General features: G+C 29.4%; 1 protein-coding gene across 2 annotated transcripts; it reads left to right on the forward strand.

Moving 5' to 3' along the window:
* The first annotated feature begins 5,838 nt into the window (after window positions 1–5,838).
* On the forward strand, window positions 5,839–14,776 carry LOC114303743 (EG45-like domain containing protein). Of its 2 annotated transcripts, none has more exons than XM_082868369.1 (3): window positions 5,839–6,015; window positions 12,411–12,554; window positions 14,630–14,776. In XM_082868369.1, the coding sequence occupies exons 1-3, from the start codon at window positions 5,904–5,906 to the stop codon at window positions 14,683–14,685; spliced, it is 312 nt and encodes a 103-aa protein (XP_082724495.1). In that variant the 5' UTR covers window positions 5,839–5,903; the 3' UTR covers window positions 14,686–14,776. The 2 variants fall into 2 exon arrangements, with proteins under 2 accessions (XP_082724495.1, XP_028104694.1); XM_028248893.2 differs by having other exon boundaries at window positions 5,841–6,015; window positions 12,411–12,684.
* Window positions 14,777–19,194: the final 4,418 nt, after the last annotated feature.

Below are 19,194 nucleotides of genomic sequence, written 5' to 3' on the forward strand. Positions count from 1 at the left end.
CTCTCCTTCTCCCAAAACAAACACAATATTAGTGTGTCCCATTTCAATCCTAATCCCAATCCTTCCTCTATCTCCCAAAACAAACGGGGCCTAAGTAAGCTCTAAGTTATTTTAAAAAATAATAATTTTTAGACCACATTTTAAGAATTTAATATGAATGTGGTTATAAAATGAACTTATGTGATTTTTACCTAATGCATTAACAAAGTTTATTATCCGCATTTGACTTTGATATTGAATATATAAGTTGAACAGAATTCTTTACCAGATTTTCAAACTCGTGAATATTTACAGGGATCATGACCAACAGAGGCCAATGTTGTTATGGTCGCGGCAAAGGATCCAATTCTTAGGCTCACTAGAATATATATTCAACAGAATTTCCAAGGCTTCAAACCTCACCAAATAGTTAGAAATGGGGAAATCCAGCCAATCAACTAAGGATGTCCTTCTCTCATCGCCTGAACAATATATATCTAATAGTATTACTAAGGAAACAGTCTTTTATATTGAACCAGCATATGAAAAATGGATGTCGAATCCGTGGGAAATTAAACGGCGCTATTTAACGACTCAACAATTTGCTTCTCATTTTGATCAGTATCGCTATATCTATGAACAAATATTAATAGAAACCGCTGCCATTGAATTTCGTCATACTTTGCATGATACTAATAAAGTGGCTAGCCGCATCTAGTATAGCAAAGCTATGATCCGTCGTATTATGCTCATTTCTACTTCAGGCATTCATCCGCATACTACCCGAACATTGAATATTCGCAATCACGAATCCAAATACAATTATTGGGATTACATTGATGCTTTTACCTATGTTTTTTATTACTAGAATCCCATCCAAAATCATTCTTGGTTCATCTTCATTGTCCCCGATGTCCTCAACAATGATCTCCCTAATTAGTTTCTCGTTTGGTAGGATAAATTTGGGATCCGGCTAGATGTTTTATCAGAACCTACCCGACAAGCTTTTAACGAATGGCAAATTTGCTACTCTCGTTTACCAGTAAACAAGGATATTTCCATGACCAAATCCTTGGTTCATTTTATTATTCGATTTGGTATACCCTGGATTTGGAAATGGGATTTTCAATATGATTACCATAATAAAATACCACGTCTCAAACATGTCGTTTTTGTGAGATGGTGGCATAAAGGCATGGATGCGAATCAAACAGAATTACTTCAGAGTATCCAGTCTCATAGTAAGGCCTGCTAGGATGCTGTCCCTAAAGCCATTCCAACATCATCAAAATCTAAGAATCAATTTTTGCAAATTCAAGCAGAACTCCGTCATCAGTATCCTGATTTATCAGAAACAAAATTGCTTGTAAAATGTATGGATTATATGAAGGAATAATTCCTTCAATCTCTAAACAGAGAAAACACTACCATGAAGTCTGTTACCAGTAGCGAAGGTTCAGACCTGGAAGATCTAGGTCAGGATGAAATGAGTTTCCTGTGTTAGCGGGAGAAGCTCAAGATCCAGTTGAAGAAGAACTAATCTTGCTGATTTTTGGGACTCTTTGACTACACTAATTGCCAAACTCGACAAGGAAAAAGATAAAAAAAGAAAAGGCAAAGCCTGAAGGCCCCTTACCAGCAATGCTTTCCAATAGTGTCGACACAAAACGACAAACGAGGACAGTAAATAATTTTGCTTTTCCAAAAAGGAGATTCTTTCCGTCTCCAGCATCTGCAAACTGCCAATAAAGATAAGGATGCTGAGTCAAAAAGGTCATTCTCACTCAACCAAGAGGATAAGGATATCTAACTCCATCTACTCAGAATACGCCACATGTCCTCTACCTTATCTTATCTTATCTTATCTTTTCTTTTGTTTTTTTATAAATGGGATAGCTTCACCCTTGTTGAAGTAGAGTGTGTGTATGTAAGAGTATTAAAAATCGTGACAAAAAAAATGTCATTAATTGTTAATTTTTAGCGACGTGTAAAAAATCTTTACAAAAAATTATTTTTAACGACAATTTTATTAGCACTTATTTTCAATAGTATTTGATGAGAATTAAATTCAATTATTAAGACCTATTGATAATTTATCTTTGTAAAGTAGGCTAGTTTTTATTTTTTAAGTGATTACGTAAGCTTAGAAAACCAAATAACCGATCTAAAAAAAAAAAAAGTAAGACCAAATCAAATAAATAGCAGTTGCATATAAAATTTGAAACACGATTATTAAAGTTAACTGGGATAATTCATCCCGGTTTATCCTTTATTTCGGCTATGTTATACCTAACAAAATTAATGAGACTCATATCGATTATCTTTGATTTGATTTTTAAAATTTGTTTTTATAAAATAAAAAATAATAATTTGGTGAAAAAAAAATATTATTTTATAAAATTTTATCTTTCGAGATGATAGAAATAATTTTTAAAATTTTTAAATTTTTTTTTAATATTTATTTTCATCAAAAAATTTCTATCTTTTAAAAAAAAAAAATTGATTTTTTTTTTCTAGAAAAACAAGCCAAACATGGTTCATAATTTTAGCAAATGATTTTATTATTTGTTTTTAAAATGTGGAAGGTAATTATTTTTGAAAATTTAATTTAATTTAATGATTATTATTATCTTTTTGGCAAGAGTGAGATGGTGTTTGATAAGCCAATTCAACATTTAAAATTGAATAATACTATATGCATCAATTAGTACATAAACTAGTATATTAATCGATGATGTGGGATAATTTAAGATATTTTTGGTATTTATAATTTGTATAATGACTGGGGTCAATAATAAGAATAATGTTATATATACCAATTAATATACTAACTAGTGTATCAATTGATGATGTAACATAATTTGAGAGATTTTTGATATTTGTAATGTGATTAATGAGTAGAGTGAATAATAATATCATAACTAGTGTTGATATACTAGTTAGTACACTAATTGGTGTATGCAGCACCACCGCAATAATAATGTCATAACTATTGTTGGAACACTAGTTAGTATACTAATTGGTGCATGTAGTACCACTCTTTAAAATTTAATGCATTAAGTAAAAATCAAATAAGCCCATTTTATAACTACATTCGTATTAAATTCTGAAAATGTGGTCTAAAAATTATTATTTTTTAAAATAGCTTAGAGAGCTTACTTCCGTTTGTTTTGGGAGATAGATGAAGGATTGGGATTATGATTGAGGTGTGACCGACTAATATTGTGTTTGTTTTGGGAGAGGGAGAGGGAGAGGGAATTCATAATCCTCTCCAGATAAGGATGGGCCTTGGGGAGGGGATTAGGACGGACACTTGAGACTTGGTATTAGAAAATAATCTGCCGAACTATTTTTTTTATTTATTTTGTATGTATGTTGGGCATTTTTTTTATTTACATTAATTTTTTTTTGTTAAGTAAAAATCATAGTTTTATTTGTTTTATTTTATTTTTATTTTTTACATGTTGGGCATTTTTTTTTGAACATTAATATTTAATGTTTTTGTATTTTTTTATTATTTCACATAAAAATAATTTAACAATCCCTACACCAACAACTATCATTCAAACAAACACAATTTTACTTAATCTTCTCACTAACAATCCCTCACTATGAATCCCCTCTATTCTATCTCTAAAAACAAATGGACCCTTGATGCTAACTTAATTTACTACTTACGTACAAATATTGGCATGTATTGCTATGCTCACCACCGTTGTGAGCAATCACCACCATCCATACCCCAACCTGACCACTGCTACACCTAACCCCACTGTCACCGTCATTGCTACCACCAACCGCCTCTACTACTACCACCACTACATGATTATCATTGTCACCATTGTCACGAGTACCACCGCCATTAATGGTACCACTATCACTACTAAAATTACTAGCACAATCCTCTATCTTTATGACCATCACTAGTCCATAGTCACAACCAACATTGTCCCACCACAACTACCAGTCTATAGTCACAACCAACATTGTACCACCACAACTACCATCACCTGTCTATATCAACTACACCACCTTTTTACCATCGCCTTTGGTGTCGTAACAACCACCCCTACTACCTCACCACCACAATATAAAAATAAAACGAGAAAATTTAAAAATAATAATTTTAAATTTTATCACGTCACATATATATCAAACAACTTGTTTTAATTCTTTTTTTGGGTGAATGCTTGTTTTAATTTAGTACTTAACTTTTTATCAAACTATATTTTAATTTAAAAAAATTCAACATTCAGTTTTCAATATTTAATTGTCAGCTTTCAATTTTCAGTTTTATCAAACACCATTTAAGATGATGTTTGGTGCAAGTTTTACAAGTTGAAAACTGATTTATAGAAAATAAATGTTAAAAACACTACTTCAATTTTCAAATAATCTTTTTTTATAGCTTATTTAAATTATTTTAATCTAATAAATTATAATAAAAAATGCACCAAACACTCTGCATAGACTTTTAAAATTTAAAAATATTAGTAATTGCATCCGACATGTCCATATATGAATTTAATAGGCTTTATTTTTTTTATTATTTATTTTAAGTAATAGTTCTTGGGGGCCATTCATTCAATTTGTTTTCCTACTTGCCTGCTCAATAGGGAATTTGGTTTATTGCTGAAAATTTCCTGCTAACATTAATTCATCATTCATGATTTGGGCTAACTTTATGGTCAGGGTAGTTTTGACTTTTACTGACATATTTTTTCACGAGTTGATAAAAGTGTCAATGTGTATTTCATTTTAAGAAAATGGTGTTTATGAAAATATCAGAACAGTTTATGAAATAAAAATAAATTAAATAATTAAAAGACTAAAATTTTAGATATAGATAAAAAATAATTTTTTAACTTTATAAATTCCATTATTTTTATTTATTTTTTTTTTATAACATCCTACTTATATATTATTAAAAATGCTAGATATTTCTAATAAATTACAAACTAAGTAACAATGAGGTTTGGGTCTCCAACATATATGGATGTGCAGCTTATATAATTGATAATTTAATATGTAATTTAGTAAGAATTTGTGAAAGGACGATCATATTAAATGACTCGTTAAAATTGCAGTTTAATTGATTATATATTGAAATTTAATTAATAATTCAATTTTTTTTAAAAAATAATTTGTTAGATTTACTTACTTTTTGCATTAAAAAATATATTAAGTGATTTTTTAGAATTTATCAATTATGTATTGAAATTTAATTAATAAAAAATTTATAAAATAAAAAAATGGCATGTCAAATTTATTTATTTTTGTTCTCATGAAATAATATTTCACAAAGTTTATGTAAAGATTTATTTTTAATTAATGATGTACAAAAACTGACTCAATATTTTTTTAACGTAAATTATAAATACACTCATAAAATTTGCTTAAAATACTAATTAGCTCATATGATTCTAAAAATTATATCCCATCTCTTAAATTTTCTAATCACATAACAAATAACACTTTCATTAATCAACTATTAAGTCAATTAATAGTTTTTAATGATATTTTCAATTAACAGTTTTAGTAATTCATCATTGTATAGGAGAATAGTTAGAAATGCCTTTTTTTTTTTTTGTCGATATATTCTGTTAAATAACAAACTCTGACAAAAAAGATATTTATAATTTTAGAAATCACAATGAGCAATTTATATTTTAACCAAACTCAAAAATTATATTTGTAATTTATCCTTTTTATTTTATTTTATTTTATACACACACATTGACTTCTAGGCAAAATTTCTGATTCTACCCATGACTAGTACAATATGGTAAATAAATTATTGCTTGCTCGCATGCAGGTTATTCAACTATAAAAAGAAAGAGCCCTTCTATTGATTTTCTGCAACAAAACAATAAGATTTCAATTTTCCTTTTGAGGTGTGTTTGGAAAGAAGGAAAATCCAAGAAATGGGTGTTGGAATGGGAGTTGTGATGATGATGGTGGGCATGGTGATATGCCTTGCCACGGTGGCACATGCAGCTCAAGGAACTGCTACTTACTATGGTCCTCCTTACTTGCGTGAGTGTTATTTTTATTTTATTTTTTAATTAGATGCCTGAATTAGTTTGAGGGCATCTCAATTATTTTCAAAATCTTGAAATTAACGACTCGATAAATATTTATTGACTCCTTGAAGTTATTCGAGATTTTGATTCTTATTATTAAATTTTTACTAAGTGCTCACTGTGCAATTCAGGCCTATAGGGGCCATCACAAGTCCTGTTTTGATTATTCGAATCTTTTAATATGTAGAACTTATTGAGTACTTTATTTTTGTAAAAAATTATATTGATCGGATATCGATAACTATTTGATCAGGTCAGATTTCTATCAACAATTTATTTTAAGAATCATATTTACCGTTGACAAAAATATGATTTGATCAAATAGCTATCAATATCCGATTAATGTGATTTTTTGCAGGAATAAAATACTTGGCAAGTTCTACACGTCGAACAGTTCAAATTATCGAAATAAGACCCGTGGTGGGTCCCTATGAACCGAACAATATATTTTAATCTAATCTCGGACTGAAAAGAAGCCGGACTAGTAATTTATACACCACTTGTATGCAGCAACAAACTTATGCATATTCTACATTATCTGTTTGAAAAATCTTATCATCTGCTTTTAGTCATTATATTTTAATTTTTATATCATTTTAGTCTGTATTATTTTAATTGAATTAATTTTGAATCTAAACTTTTTATTTTGTGTCGTAGTTTAGGAATACAATTATAAATTTTATCAATTCAGTGATATAACCTTAATTAAATCAGTGATTTTTTTTTATTATCAAAAACCCTAACGGCATTATCAATTGAACCATACTTATACAAAATCTAAAATTAAATGTAAAAATTGAACCAATTAAAATTGTAAGGACTAAAATATCACGAGCAACAAAATGTAGGAACTACCAATATATCTTCTTCTTCTTCTTCTTCTTCTTCTTCCTTTTTTTTTTTTCGAGATGTAGGATTGTAATTATTTTAAAATTAAATATTATGAGAGTTTCAAAATCTCGTACAAAACTATTTTTTAAATCAAAACGTTTATGTGAGATTATAAAATAAAAATTAAATGGAAGCTAACTAATGGGAATTTTCTTAATTGTTTAAAATTAAGAAAATAAAAAAAATGAGTATGAGATATTGATCATATGGCTTCTCACTAAAAATATCCTTTTGCTTATATAAATTAGTTTATTTTAAATTTAATCTGTATATTTTGATAAAATCGCTAAAATTGCGGTTACAAACCAACAAAACAAAAATGATTTAGCCTAATTGGCTATATCATAATTAATTAATTAAAACTTTTAAAATTTAAACTATATTGAATTGAAACATTCATAACATTACAATATTAAATGAGATGGGAGTATAAGATTCATTTTATATGAGCAAAACAACTCATTTTTTTTCTTCTTATTTTCTCGATGCAGGATTATCAAAAAAAAGATAATCAATGGAGATTTTCTTAATTGTTTAAAATTAAGAAAATCAAGAAAATTAATATGAGATATTGAAACTCTCATAAAGCTCCTCACTAAATGGGATGGGAGTATAAGATTTACATTACATGAGTAAAACAACTCATTTTTTTCCTTCTTTTTTCGATGTGGGATTATCAAATAAAAGTATAAAATCGCTAAAATGGCAGTTAAACCAATGAATCAATTAAATCAAAAATGATTTAGCCTAATCAGCTAGGTAATAATTAATTAATTAAAAATTTTAAAATTTAAATTATATTGAATTGAAACATACATAACATTACAATATTAAATGGGATGGAAGTATAAGATTCACTTTATATGAGTAAAACAACTCATTTTTTTTCTTATTTTCTCGATTTGAGATTATCAAATAAAAGTTAGCCAATGAAGATTTTCTTAATTGTTTAAAATTAAGAAAGTTAAGAAAATCAAAAAAATTAATATGAGATATTAAAACTCTCACAAGGTTCCTCACTAAATGAGATGAGAGTATAAGATTTACTTTATATGAGTAAACAACTCATTTGTTTCCTTCTTTTTTCGATGTGAGATTATCAAATAAAAGTTAGTCAATGGAGATTTTTATAATTGTTTAAAATTAAGACAATCAAGAAAATTAGAATGAGGATTTGAAGCTCCTAGAAGAATTTTCATTAAAAAAGTCTCTTTTCCTTATATAATATATTAGTATGTCACTCGTTTTACGCACGAGATAAAATAATATATTATTTATTAAAAATATGATAATTGTATTTAATTTTTTTATATTTTGTCTCACGTAAATAAATTTTTTTATATAATTTTAAGGGGTTTCTTTCAAATGTTCATTTACTATAATATATAGTATAGATAGATTAAAATTGATGTATTAACAATTAATAATTAAAATTATGCTTTGTTATAAAAAAAAATGACATAATTCTAATACTTCACTATTTTAGAATAAAAATATATGAATTTTAAAAACTTATCATATTGTTTTTTGAAAGGGAAATAATTAAAGAAATTTTAAAAATTTAATGGGTAAGAAAGAGTCATCGTAACATGTAAAACTGCTAAAATCACAGTCAAACTGGCAAATCATTCAAACAAAAAATGGTTTAGCTTAATCAATTAGGTCAAAAAATCAACCAACTTACATAAAAATTAATTAATTAAATCTTTTAAATTTTATTTTATTAAAATTTAAACTGTCACAAAATATGGAAACAATCTATTAATTTAAATTTAAAATCGACACAATATAAATTTAAAATTATAATAATCTATCTCATAATTTATAAGTTTTAAATACAAATTGAAAATTATCATAATTATCTCATAATTTTTGTATTAAGAAGTAGTAAGAGTGACTTTGAGATTGTCGATATATTTATATATTTTATAAAAGAATACTTTTAAGAAAAGATATTATGAGAGTCTCAAAATCCCATACAAAATTATTTTTAAAATCAAAACCTCTATGTGGGATTATAAAATAATGCTAGCCAATCAAGATTTTCTTAATTGATTTTCTTAATTGTTTAAAATTAAGAAAATCAAAAAAAATAGTATGAGATATTGATTATAAGACTTCTTACTAAAAATCTCATTTTGCTTATATAAATAGGAGCATAAAATTCACTTTATGTAAGTGAAATAATTCACTTTTTCCTTCTTTTCTCGATGTGAGATTATAAAATAAAAGTTAAATGAAAACTAGCCAATAAAGATTTTCTTAATTGTTTAAAAGTTAACAATTGTTTGGGCAGAAAGTTTATTTCAAATCAAACAATCTTAGCCGTTTAATCTTTAATTAGGTCAATCTTTAATTTATTTCGAATCAAACAAATTTAACCAATATATTTTGATAAAACTGCTAAAATCGCAGTTAAACCAACGAATTAGTCAAACTGAAAACAGTTCATCCTATCGGCTAGGTCAAAGGACCGACCAACTTATACAAAAATTAATTAATTAATTAAAACTTTTAAATTTTATTTTAATTTTAAAATTTAAAATGTCTTGAATTGAAAATTTATATAGCGAAACAACTTATTTTTCCTTCTTTTCTTGATGCGGAATTGTAAAATAAAAGTTAACAGTTGTTTGGACAAAAAATTCACTTCTAATCGAGCAATCTCAGTCATTCAATTTTTAATAAGGTTAATCTTAGTTTATTTCAAATCAAAAAAATTTAAGCAATATATTTTGATAAAATAGATAAAACTATGGTTAAACCGGTGAATCAGTCAAACCGAAAATAATTTAGCCTAATCGGCTAAGTCAAAAGACCAACCAATTTAAAACAGAATTAATTAATTAAAACCTTTTAATTTTATTTTAAAATTTAAACCATATTGATTTGAAACATGCATAATACTATAATATTGAATGAGAGTATAAGATTCACTTTATATAAGTGAAACAACTCACTTTTTTTTTTCTTGATGTGAGATTGTAATTATTTTTAAGTTAAATATTATGAGAGTTTCAAAATCTGATACAAAATTATTTTTAAAATGAAAACGTTTATGTGGAATTGTAAAATAAAAGTTAAATGGAAGCTAACTAATGGAGATTTTCTTAATTATTTAAAATTAAGAAAATAAAAAAAAAATGGTATTGATTATATGACTTCTCACTAAAAATCTTCTTTTACTCATATAAATAGGTGTATAAAATTCAATTTATATAAATGAAATAATTCAATTTTTCCTTCTTTTCCTGATGTAGAATTGTAAAATAAAAGTTAAATAAAAGCTAACCAATGAGGATTTTCTTAATTGTTGAAAATTAAAAAAAAATTCAATAATTTATGTAAATTAGAGCATAAGATTCACTTTATGTAAACGAAACAATTCAGTTTTTCCTTCTTTTTTTTTCCCGATTTGGGATTGTAAAATAAAAGGTAAATAGAAGCTACCCAATGAGAATTTTCTTAATAGTTTAAAATTAAGAAAATTTAATAATTTTAGAATGGGGGTTTGGAGCTTCTAGAAGGTTTCCCTCTTAAAACTCTCTTTATTATAAGATTCACTTTATATAAGTGAAATAACTCACTTTTTCTTGTTTTCCTGATGTGGGATTGTAACACTTTGTATAAGTGAAACAATTCACTTTTTCTTTCGTGTGATTGTAATTATTTTAACAATTAAATATTATAAGAGTTTGAAAATCTCATAGAAAATTATATTTTAAAATCAAAAAGTCTACGTCAGATTGTAAAATAAAAGTTAAATGGACGTTAGTCAATAGTGATTTTCTTAATTGTTTAAAATTAAGAAAATCGAAATGAGATATTGATCATAGGGTTTCTCACTAAAAATCTCATTTTGCTGATATAAATGGGAGTATAAGATTTATTTTACATAAATGAAAAAATTCACTTTTTTTTTTGTTCTTTTTCCGATGTGAAATTGTAAAATAAAAGGTAAATGGAAGCTAGCCAACGAGAATTTTCTTAATTGTTTAAAATTAAAAAAATTCAATAATTTTAGAATAGGGGTTTGGAGCTCGTAGAAGGCTTCTCCCTAAAACCCTATTTTTCTTATATAATATATAGATATATAGTGAAACAAATTTTGCTTTTTCTTCTTCTCCTGATGTGGGATTATAAAATAAATCATAAATTAATTAGAGTTTTATTTTTATATGATTAAATGGGTCAAACCCAAAATGGAAATTAATAAAATCAGTATGAGAAATCGTGATTAAACTAGCAAATCGGTCAAACCCAAAATGTTTCAGCCTAATCGATTAGGTCAAATGACCAATCAATTTATACAAAAATTAATTAATTAAAACTTTTAAATGTTATTTTAATTTAAAAATTTAAATTGTCTTGAATTGAAATATACACAATATTACACTATTAAGATTCACTTTATACAAGTGAAACAACTCAACTTTTTTTTTTTTTTTTCCTTTTCAATGTGAGATCATAAAATAAAACTTAACAATTATTTGGATGAAAATTTTATTTTTAATCAAGCAATCTCGGTATTTCAATCTTTAATTAAATCAACCTTTAGTTTATTTCGAATCAAACAAATGTAATCAATATATTTTGATAAAACCGCTAAAATTATGGTTAAACCGACAAATCAATTAAATCAAAAATAATTTTGCCTAACATAATTAATTAATTAAAACTTTTAAAATTTAAACTATATTGAATTAAAACATGCACAACACTACAATATTAAATAGGATGAGAGTATAAGATTCACTTTATATAAGTAAAATAACTCATTTTTTTCCCTTCTTTTCCTGATGTAGGATTATCAAATAAAAGCTAGCCAATAGAAAATCAAGAAAATTAGTATAAGATATTGAAACTCTCACAAGACTCCTCATTAAATGAGATAGAAGTATAAGATTCCGTTTATATGAGTAAAACAACTCATTTTTTTTTTCTTTTTTTTCCGATGTGAGATTATTAAATAAAAGCTAGCCAATGGAGATTTCTTAATTGTTTAAAATTAAGAAAATCAAGATGAAATATTGAAACTCTTACAAGACTCCTCACTAAAAATACTATTTTCCTCTTATATATATATATATATATATATTTGTATATATATATGTATATATAGTATAGTATAGATATCATGCAAACACCTAACAAATTTAAGCTTTGTTTGGCAATTAACTTTTTGGCAAAAAAAAAAAAAAAACACAAAAGATAAAATAGGCTAAATAAGTCAATAAGACAAAATGTTATATTCAAATCATAATTATTTCATTTTTTCTCTAAAAAAATTCAGAAAAATCAAATCAAATAAATTTTTAATCCCAAGCTAAAATAACCAAAAAATAAAAAAATCAATTAAAAAAACCTATTGCCAAACGAGGACTTACACACATACAGTTAGGTGACCTTTTTCAACATATGCTCTCTATTTTTATTTTTATTTTTATTTTTTTTCAGCTTCTGCATGCTATGGGAACCAAGACAAAGGAGTGATGATAGCCGCAGCAAGTGATGCCATTGGGGGGAAGGCGACGTGTGGAAGAAACTACAAAGTGACATGTACGGGTCGGACAAATCAGGGTGTTCTACATCCTTGCACCGGTAAGAGCGTAGTAGTAACCATTGTCGATTACTGTCCACCTGGATGTCGTGGAACCATCGATCTCTCTCAAGATGCTTTCGCCATTATTGCTGACCGCAATGCGGGCAAAGTCAATATCGAATATACCCAGTAAGCCCGACTGGCTCTCATTCACGATTTAAATACTAATTACTTTGTTTAGTTATGATTTTCAAAAGATAGTTTTCATAAAATTTTACTTTTTTTTTTATTTTTCATATTTTAATGTTTTTAATGAATTTTTTTTAATATTTTAAGTAATTTTTTTTTTAATTTTTACACAAACATAACATAAATACACTTAAAAAATATAATATTTGTGAAAAAAATCATTAAAAAATATACTAAATACCAAAAAATACAAAAAAAAAAAAAAACACGAAAATTCAATACTTTTTTTTTTGTATTTTTGTGTATCTATTAACTTTTAAAATATTTTTTTACAAATATTTTAATATTTCGATACATCTAAGTAAGGTGTATCTAAAAAAGTAAAAAAAAAAATTGCTTAAAATTTAATAAATATTCACTAAAAACAAAAAAAGTACGAAAAATAGAAAATTCAATTTTCAGAAAACTGAAACTAAACACACTGAATGTTATACATAATCTTAATTTTCACTGTTCCTCTATTTATTTCGGTGAAAAATATTTTTATATTTAGTAGTGTTTTTGAAATTAATAACTAATAGTTACATTAGTGATAGTAGTAGTGGAGGTGTTGGGGTGGCGGCAACGGTGGCCATGGTTATCAGAATCTCAATTCGAATTTCTCAATCCATTTGGGCACAATATATCTGAATCGTGCCAAAAAAATCTCTTACAAATAGGATCTTTAGATCCTGGTAATTGGATCTTATTGGATTATGGAATCCTGATCTGAATCCATTCTTATCCGATCCAATTTGTAAGTCTTGTTTTGTATTGTATGACCTATTTTATTGTAAATTTTATATTTATTGTCTAAATATCAATTTATGTGTTCCAAATGAATAAAAAAAAAAAATAGTACTGAATCAATTAGGCTAAGAAAAATAAATTAGGAAACAAACATTAGCGTATTGTAGCAATTTAAGAAAACTAAATAGCCGAAAAAACTAAGTCATCTTTAGTGGGATCCGAAGAAGATAAGATGATTGTAACTTTATCCCAGTTTTTAGAGAAACTATTTTTATGACTCAACCTGCTCCGCTAGAGATGCTAACGATAAACCTTATTATTCAGTTAAGTTGCTTTTTTGAATTCTCAATTTATTTTCATATGCAACTTTGTTAAATATATATATATATATATATATTCACTTTTTATGTATTATTGTAGATTGCAAAGTGTTATGTTATAGAATTCTTCTTCTACACCTTCTCTTTTGATAAAATACAAAACTTTTACTACCGAGTTTTCTATTGTACATATTATATTTACATTTTACATTAAATATTATATTTTTCACAATATCTTCACTTTTAAAAATAAAAAATAAAATATAAGTTTATTTTGTGTATATTTTTTAACAAATATTTATTTAAATTAAATTATTACGTAATTTGTCTTTTTTGGTAAGATCTTACATTTTTGATCCGATCTTATAAACACCTCCAACGATCTAACATAGGATTCCAATTTTAACAACCTTGGTGGCAGTGACAGCAACAGTAGTGGTGGTGGTGGTGAAAATGGGGTGAAGATGGTGGTGGTAGTGTGGTAGCGGTGTAAGTGGACGTGGTGGTGACAATAACGGTGGTGGTGGTGGTGGTGGCAATATGGTGATATTGGTAAAATTCTAATTGACAAAACATTTTTGACCTTTTAAAATTATAAAATATTTTTTATTCAAATAAACTAATTTTCTATTGACAAAAAAAATATTTTCGGTTGAATTTATATATATATATATATATATATTTCCCACTATTAGGCCGAATGGGTAGCAATTTCTTTAAATTATATATTTTGGGTAAGCTTTTAAATGATTTAGTTGTCGACAAAAATATCATCACTTATTGCTCTCTTTTCTTTCTTTCTTCCTTTTTATTATTTTTTTATTGTGATTTTGCAGGGTATGAAGCTATAATTTGGAAGGGACATGCTGATATTAATATGGAAATAACTTAAGCATTTCATGGAAACTTTGTATGTTTCCATGAGTTATGTTGTAACCATGTGTTGCATTAGTATCAGTGGAATAAATAAAAATCATTTCTAAGCTTTTGCCCATTATATAAGACTAGTGAGATGGTCTATTGAAGATACTACTTCAACAGATTCTTCAACAGATTCTGGTACAACTACTGCTGCAAGAAACAACTGCTCTAACTAATTCTGTTATTCCAGCTGTGGAAAGAAGGTTCTTGAAGTTACAGTTGTAACTATCACTCCATTGTAGTTGTAACAAACTAGTGCTTACTTATAAGATTATAAATACAGCATTGTAATTCATTCTCTGTATTCTTCTGAAAAATTAAATAATAAAGTAGTTCCTAGTTTCTTCATGGTATCAGAGCATGCTCTCTCTTACGAGTTGATCCATGGCTCCTTCTACTCCTTTGTTATCTTCTCTCATGGCTTCAACCTCACTTCCTCCAAATCTCTCATTACTGATTTCAAACTTCTCTTCATTCATCACGATCAAGCTTGATGCATCAAATTTTCTGATATGGAAAAATCAAGTGCAGAATATACTAATTGCTACTAGTCTTCTTGGATTTGTTGATGGAACTATACCATGTCCACAATTGAGAATAACAGATTCTTCTGGTTCAGAAAAAGACAATCCTGAATACCTGCAATGGAAGCTTATCGATGCACACCTGCTCAGTTGCATTACTGCAACTTTGTCACCTGCAATCTATTCCTCTGTTCTTCATCTTCATAGCTGTGCTGAGATCTGGACTGCTCTACATAAGCAATTCACTTCACTTTCTCGATCTCATGTTCATCAGTTGAAGAACAAATTAAACAGTATTTCTAAGAAAACAGACTCGATGGAGACTTATCTTTCCAAGATCAAAGACTTGGTCAGTCAATTGGCTCTTGTGTCTTCATTTATAGATGATGAAGATCTTGTTTTGCTTACCTTGAATGGTCTTCCTGATGAGTATGATGCCTTCAAGACTACCATTCGAGCCAGATCAGAGTCAATTCGCATGGAAGAATTGACTGCTCTTCTTTTGTCTGAAGCTGTTCATATGGACTCCAAACTTCAGAAACTGTCTTCTGAACCTACTATGGCCTGTTCTTCAGTTCGAGGTACTTTCAATACTAATCTTAGAGGTCGTTCTTCTGGCTTCAGAGGTCATTCTTACAGAGGCAATAGAGGTGGTCATTCTTCTCGAGGCAATCCTCGCGGTGGTGGTAGATCTAGCTCTAATTTCACCAATTCAACCAATTCAAGAAACTTTTCTGATCAAAGAAGTTTTTCTCGCAGCAGAGGTCACTCTATAACTTGTCAGATTTGTGGCAATTCTGGTCACTCTGCATTAGACTGCTGGTATCGAATGGATTCTCAGTATCAGTCTTCCTCTAGTTCCCAGCATCCTTCTGAGTTCAACTCCCGAGCCTTTGTTGCTGCAACTCACTCAGCACCTGCTACTTCTCACACGCCTTGGTACTTGGACTCTGCTGCTACAGATCATATCACACATGATCTTCATCATCTCAGTCAAACACAGCCTTATCAAGGGTCCGATCAAATCACAGTAGGTAATGGAACTACAGTTCCCATTCACAACACTGGTAAGGGACTGCTTCCTACACCTCATTGTTCCTTTCGTTTGAATCATGTTTTACATACACCATCCATTTCCTCTAATCTTCTGTCAGTTCACAAATTTACTAAGGATAATAATTGTCTCATTACCTTTGATGATTCTAAATTTGTGGTTCAGGACAAGGATTCGAGGAGAATTCTTCATCAGGGTTCTAGTACTAATGGTCTATACCATTTTTACTCTCCTACTTCATCCATGCTGCCTGCTGCCCATCATTCTTACTATACTACATCACAGACATCACCTGTTTCTTCCTCTATTTGGCATAATAGATTAGGTCATCCTTCCTTAGTGAAGTATAATCATCTGAAACCATTGTTGAAAGTTTCTCATAATAAAATGGACTCTGCTTGTACTGATTGTTGCTTAGCTAAAAGTCATAGACTTCCGTTTCAATTGTCTAATACTACTGTAAATGCTCCTCTTTCTCTTATCCATAGTGATGTATGGGGGCCATATTCATCTACATCTGGTTATAAATACTACTTACTTTTTGTGGATGACTTTAGTCGCTTTACCTGGCTTTTTCCATTATCTTATAAAAGTGAAGTATGTGACAAGTTCATAGAATTCAAAGCTTATGTTGAAAACCAATTTCATACTTCATTAAAAATTCTGCGCACTGATGGTGGATCTGAATATTTCACTAATAAAATGAAGTCTTTCTTGAGTACTCAAGGTGTTATTCACCAACACTCTTGTCCTCACACACCTTCTCAGAATGGTATTGCTGAGCGCAAACATCGGCATATCACTGAAACTGCTACTGCACTTCTTCATCACTCATCTGTGCCTTTACAATATTGGTTTGATGCTGTTGCTATTTCTACTTTTCTTATTAATAGACTTCCCTCTTCTAAGCTTGGTCATCAATCTCCATTTGAAAAGCTTTTTCAATACACTCCTGATTATTCTTATTTTCGCATATTTGGTTGTCAATGCTTCCCTTGGCTTAAGCCTTATCAGCCTCTCAAGCTACATCCTAAATCTGTCTCCTGTGTTTTTCTGGGCTATCATCCTTTTGCTAAAGGATATCGATGTCTTGATCCACTTACTGGTAGAGTCTATCTGTCTCGACATGTGGTCTTTAATGAGCACGTGTTTCCCTTTGCTCATCTGACTTCTTCTATATCTTCTCAATCCTCTTCAACATCTTTACCAACCACATTATCTGAGATTCATTCTTTTTTCTGGCCTTATTTCTCTTCTTCTACTGGTTCTCAGATTCTCTCTACTTCAGTTCCAAATTCTGCAGTCCCAGAATCTGCAGTTCCTTCTGTCCCAGTTTCTGCAGTTCCTCCTTCAGTTCCAAGTTCTGTAGTCCCAGCTTCTGCAGTTTCTTCTGTCCCAGTTTCTGCATTTTCTCCTTCTTCTGTAGTTCCAATTCAGTCTATTTCTATTGCATTACCTCCTCTTCCTTCTTCTCAGTCTAATCAGCATCCTATGATTACCAGATCCAAATCTGCTGCTACTACTACTACTCCTCACTGTTTGCTTGCTTCCTCTGTCCTAGACTCAGTTTCCTACACTACTACTGAACCTCCTTCTTACCGAGAAGCTTTGCTGTCTCCTGTTTGGCATCAAGCTATGCTCGATGAATTGACTGCTCTTCAGCAACAACATACATGGTCTTTGGTGTCTCTTCCATCTAACAAAATTGCCATCGGCTGTAAATGGGTTTTCAAGATTAAACGAAATTCTGATGGCACTATTGCAAGGTATAAGGCCAGATTGGTTGCTAAAGGGTACCTACAGCAAGAGGGTATAGATTTTCATGAGACTTTCAGTCCAGTGGCTAAGCAACCCACTATACGAATCTTACTTTGTCTTGCTCTTCACTATCAGTGGTCCCTTAAACAGTTAGACATTTCCAATGCCTTTCTCCATGGCCGTCTTGACGAAGAAGTATTCATGCTTCAGCCTCCAGGTTTTGCAGATTCTTCTTCACCTAATCAAGTATGTAAACTACACAAGGCATTATATGGGTTGAAACAAGCACCACGTGCTTGGTATTCCACCTTTTCTCAATACTTATTGTCTCAAGGCTTCATTAATAGTAAGAGTGATTCTTCTTTATTCATTCAAAAGACATCCACTTCAATCACTTATCTGTTGGTTTATGTCGATGACATCTTAATCACTGGTGATAGCTCTTCTCACATTCAAACTCTCATTACAAAGATGCACAGTGTGTTCTCCATGAAGGAATTGGGTGACATTGCTTATTTTCTTGGTATTTCCGTCCAGCCTACCAGCTCAGGATATCTATTATCTCAGTCTAAATATGCCAAAGAAATTCTGCTTAAAGCTGGCTTGTCATCTTGTAAGCCTTGCCCTTCACCCATCTCAGTCAAACCTAGTGTTCCTCCAAATGCTGCTTTCCCATTTTCTGATCCAGCTCTTTATAGAAGTATTGTTGGTGCCTTACAATATCTCACCATTACCAGACCCGATCTGTCTCTCTCTGTTAACCAGGCTTGTCAACATATGCATGCCCCTACCATTGGACATTTTGCTGCCGTGAAGAGAATTCTTAGATATGTTCAAGGCACCCTCACTCATGGCTTGTCTTTCTCCTCCAGTACTTTTGATGTGCATGGGTATTCCGATTCCAATTGGGCAGGAGATGTTCTTGATCGAAAATCAACGTCTGGTTACTGTGTTTTCTTGGGGTCCAATTTGGTCTCTTGGTCTGCCAAAAAGCAGGCCACAGTATCTCGCTCCTCCACTGAAGCTGAATATAGAGCTTTAGCCAATACCGCTGCTGAGTTAAGTTGGATTTCCATGCTGCTCACTGAAATGAGTATTTCTTCTCCTACTCCACCCATACTCTGGTGTGATAATCTCTCTGCAA

The sequence above is a fragment of the Camellia sinensis genome, chromosome 5, assembly GCF_055761805.1.
Source record: "Camellia sinensis isolate YWXY chromosome 5, ASM5576180v1, whole genome shotgun sequence".
In the NCBI taxonomy this organism is placed as follows: domain Eukaryota; kingdom Viridiplantae; phylum Streptophyta; class Magnoliopsida; order Ericales; family Theaceae; genus Camellia; species Camellia sinensis.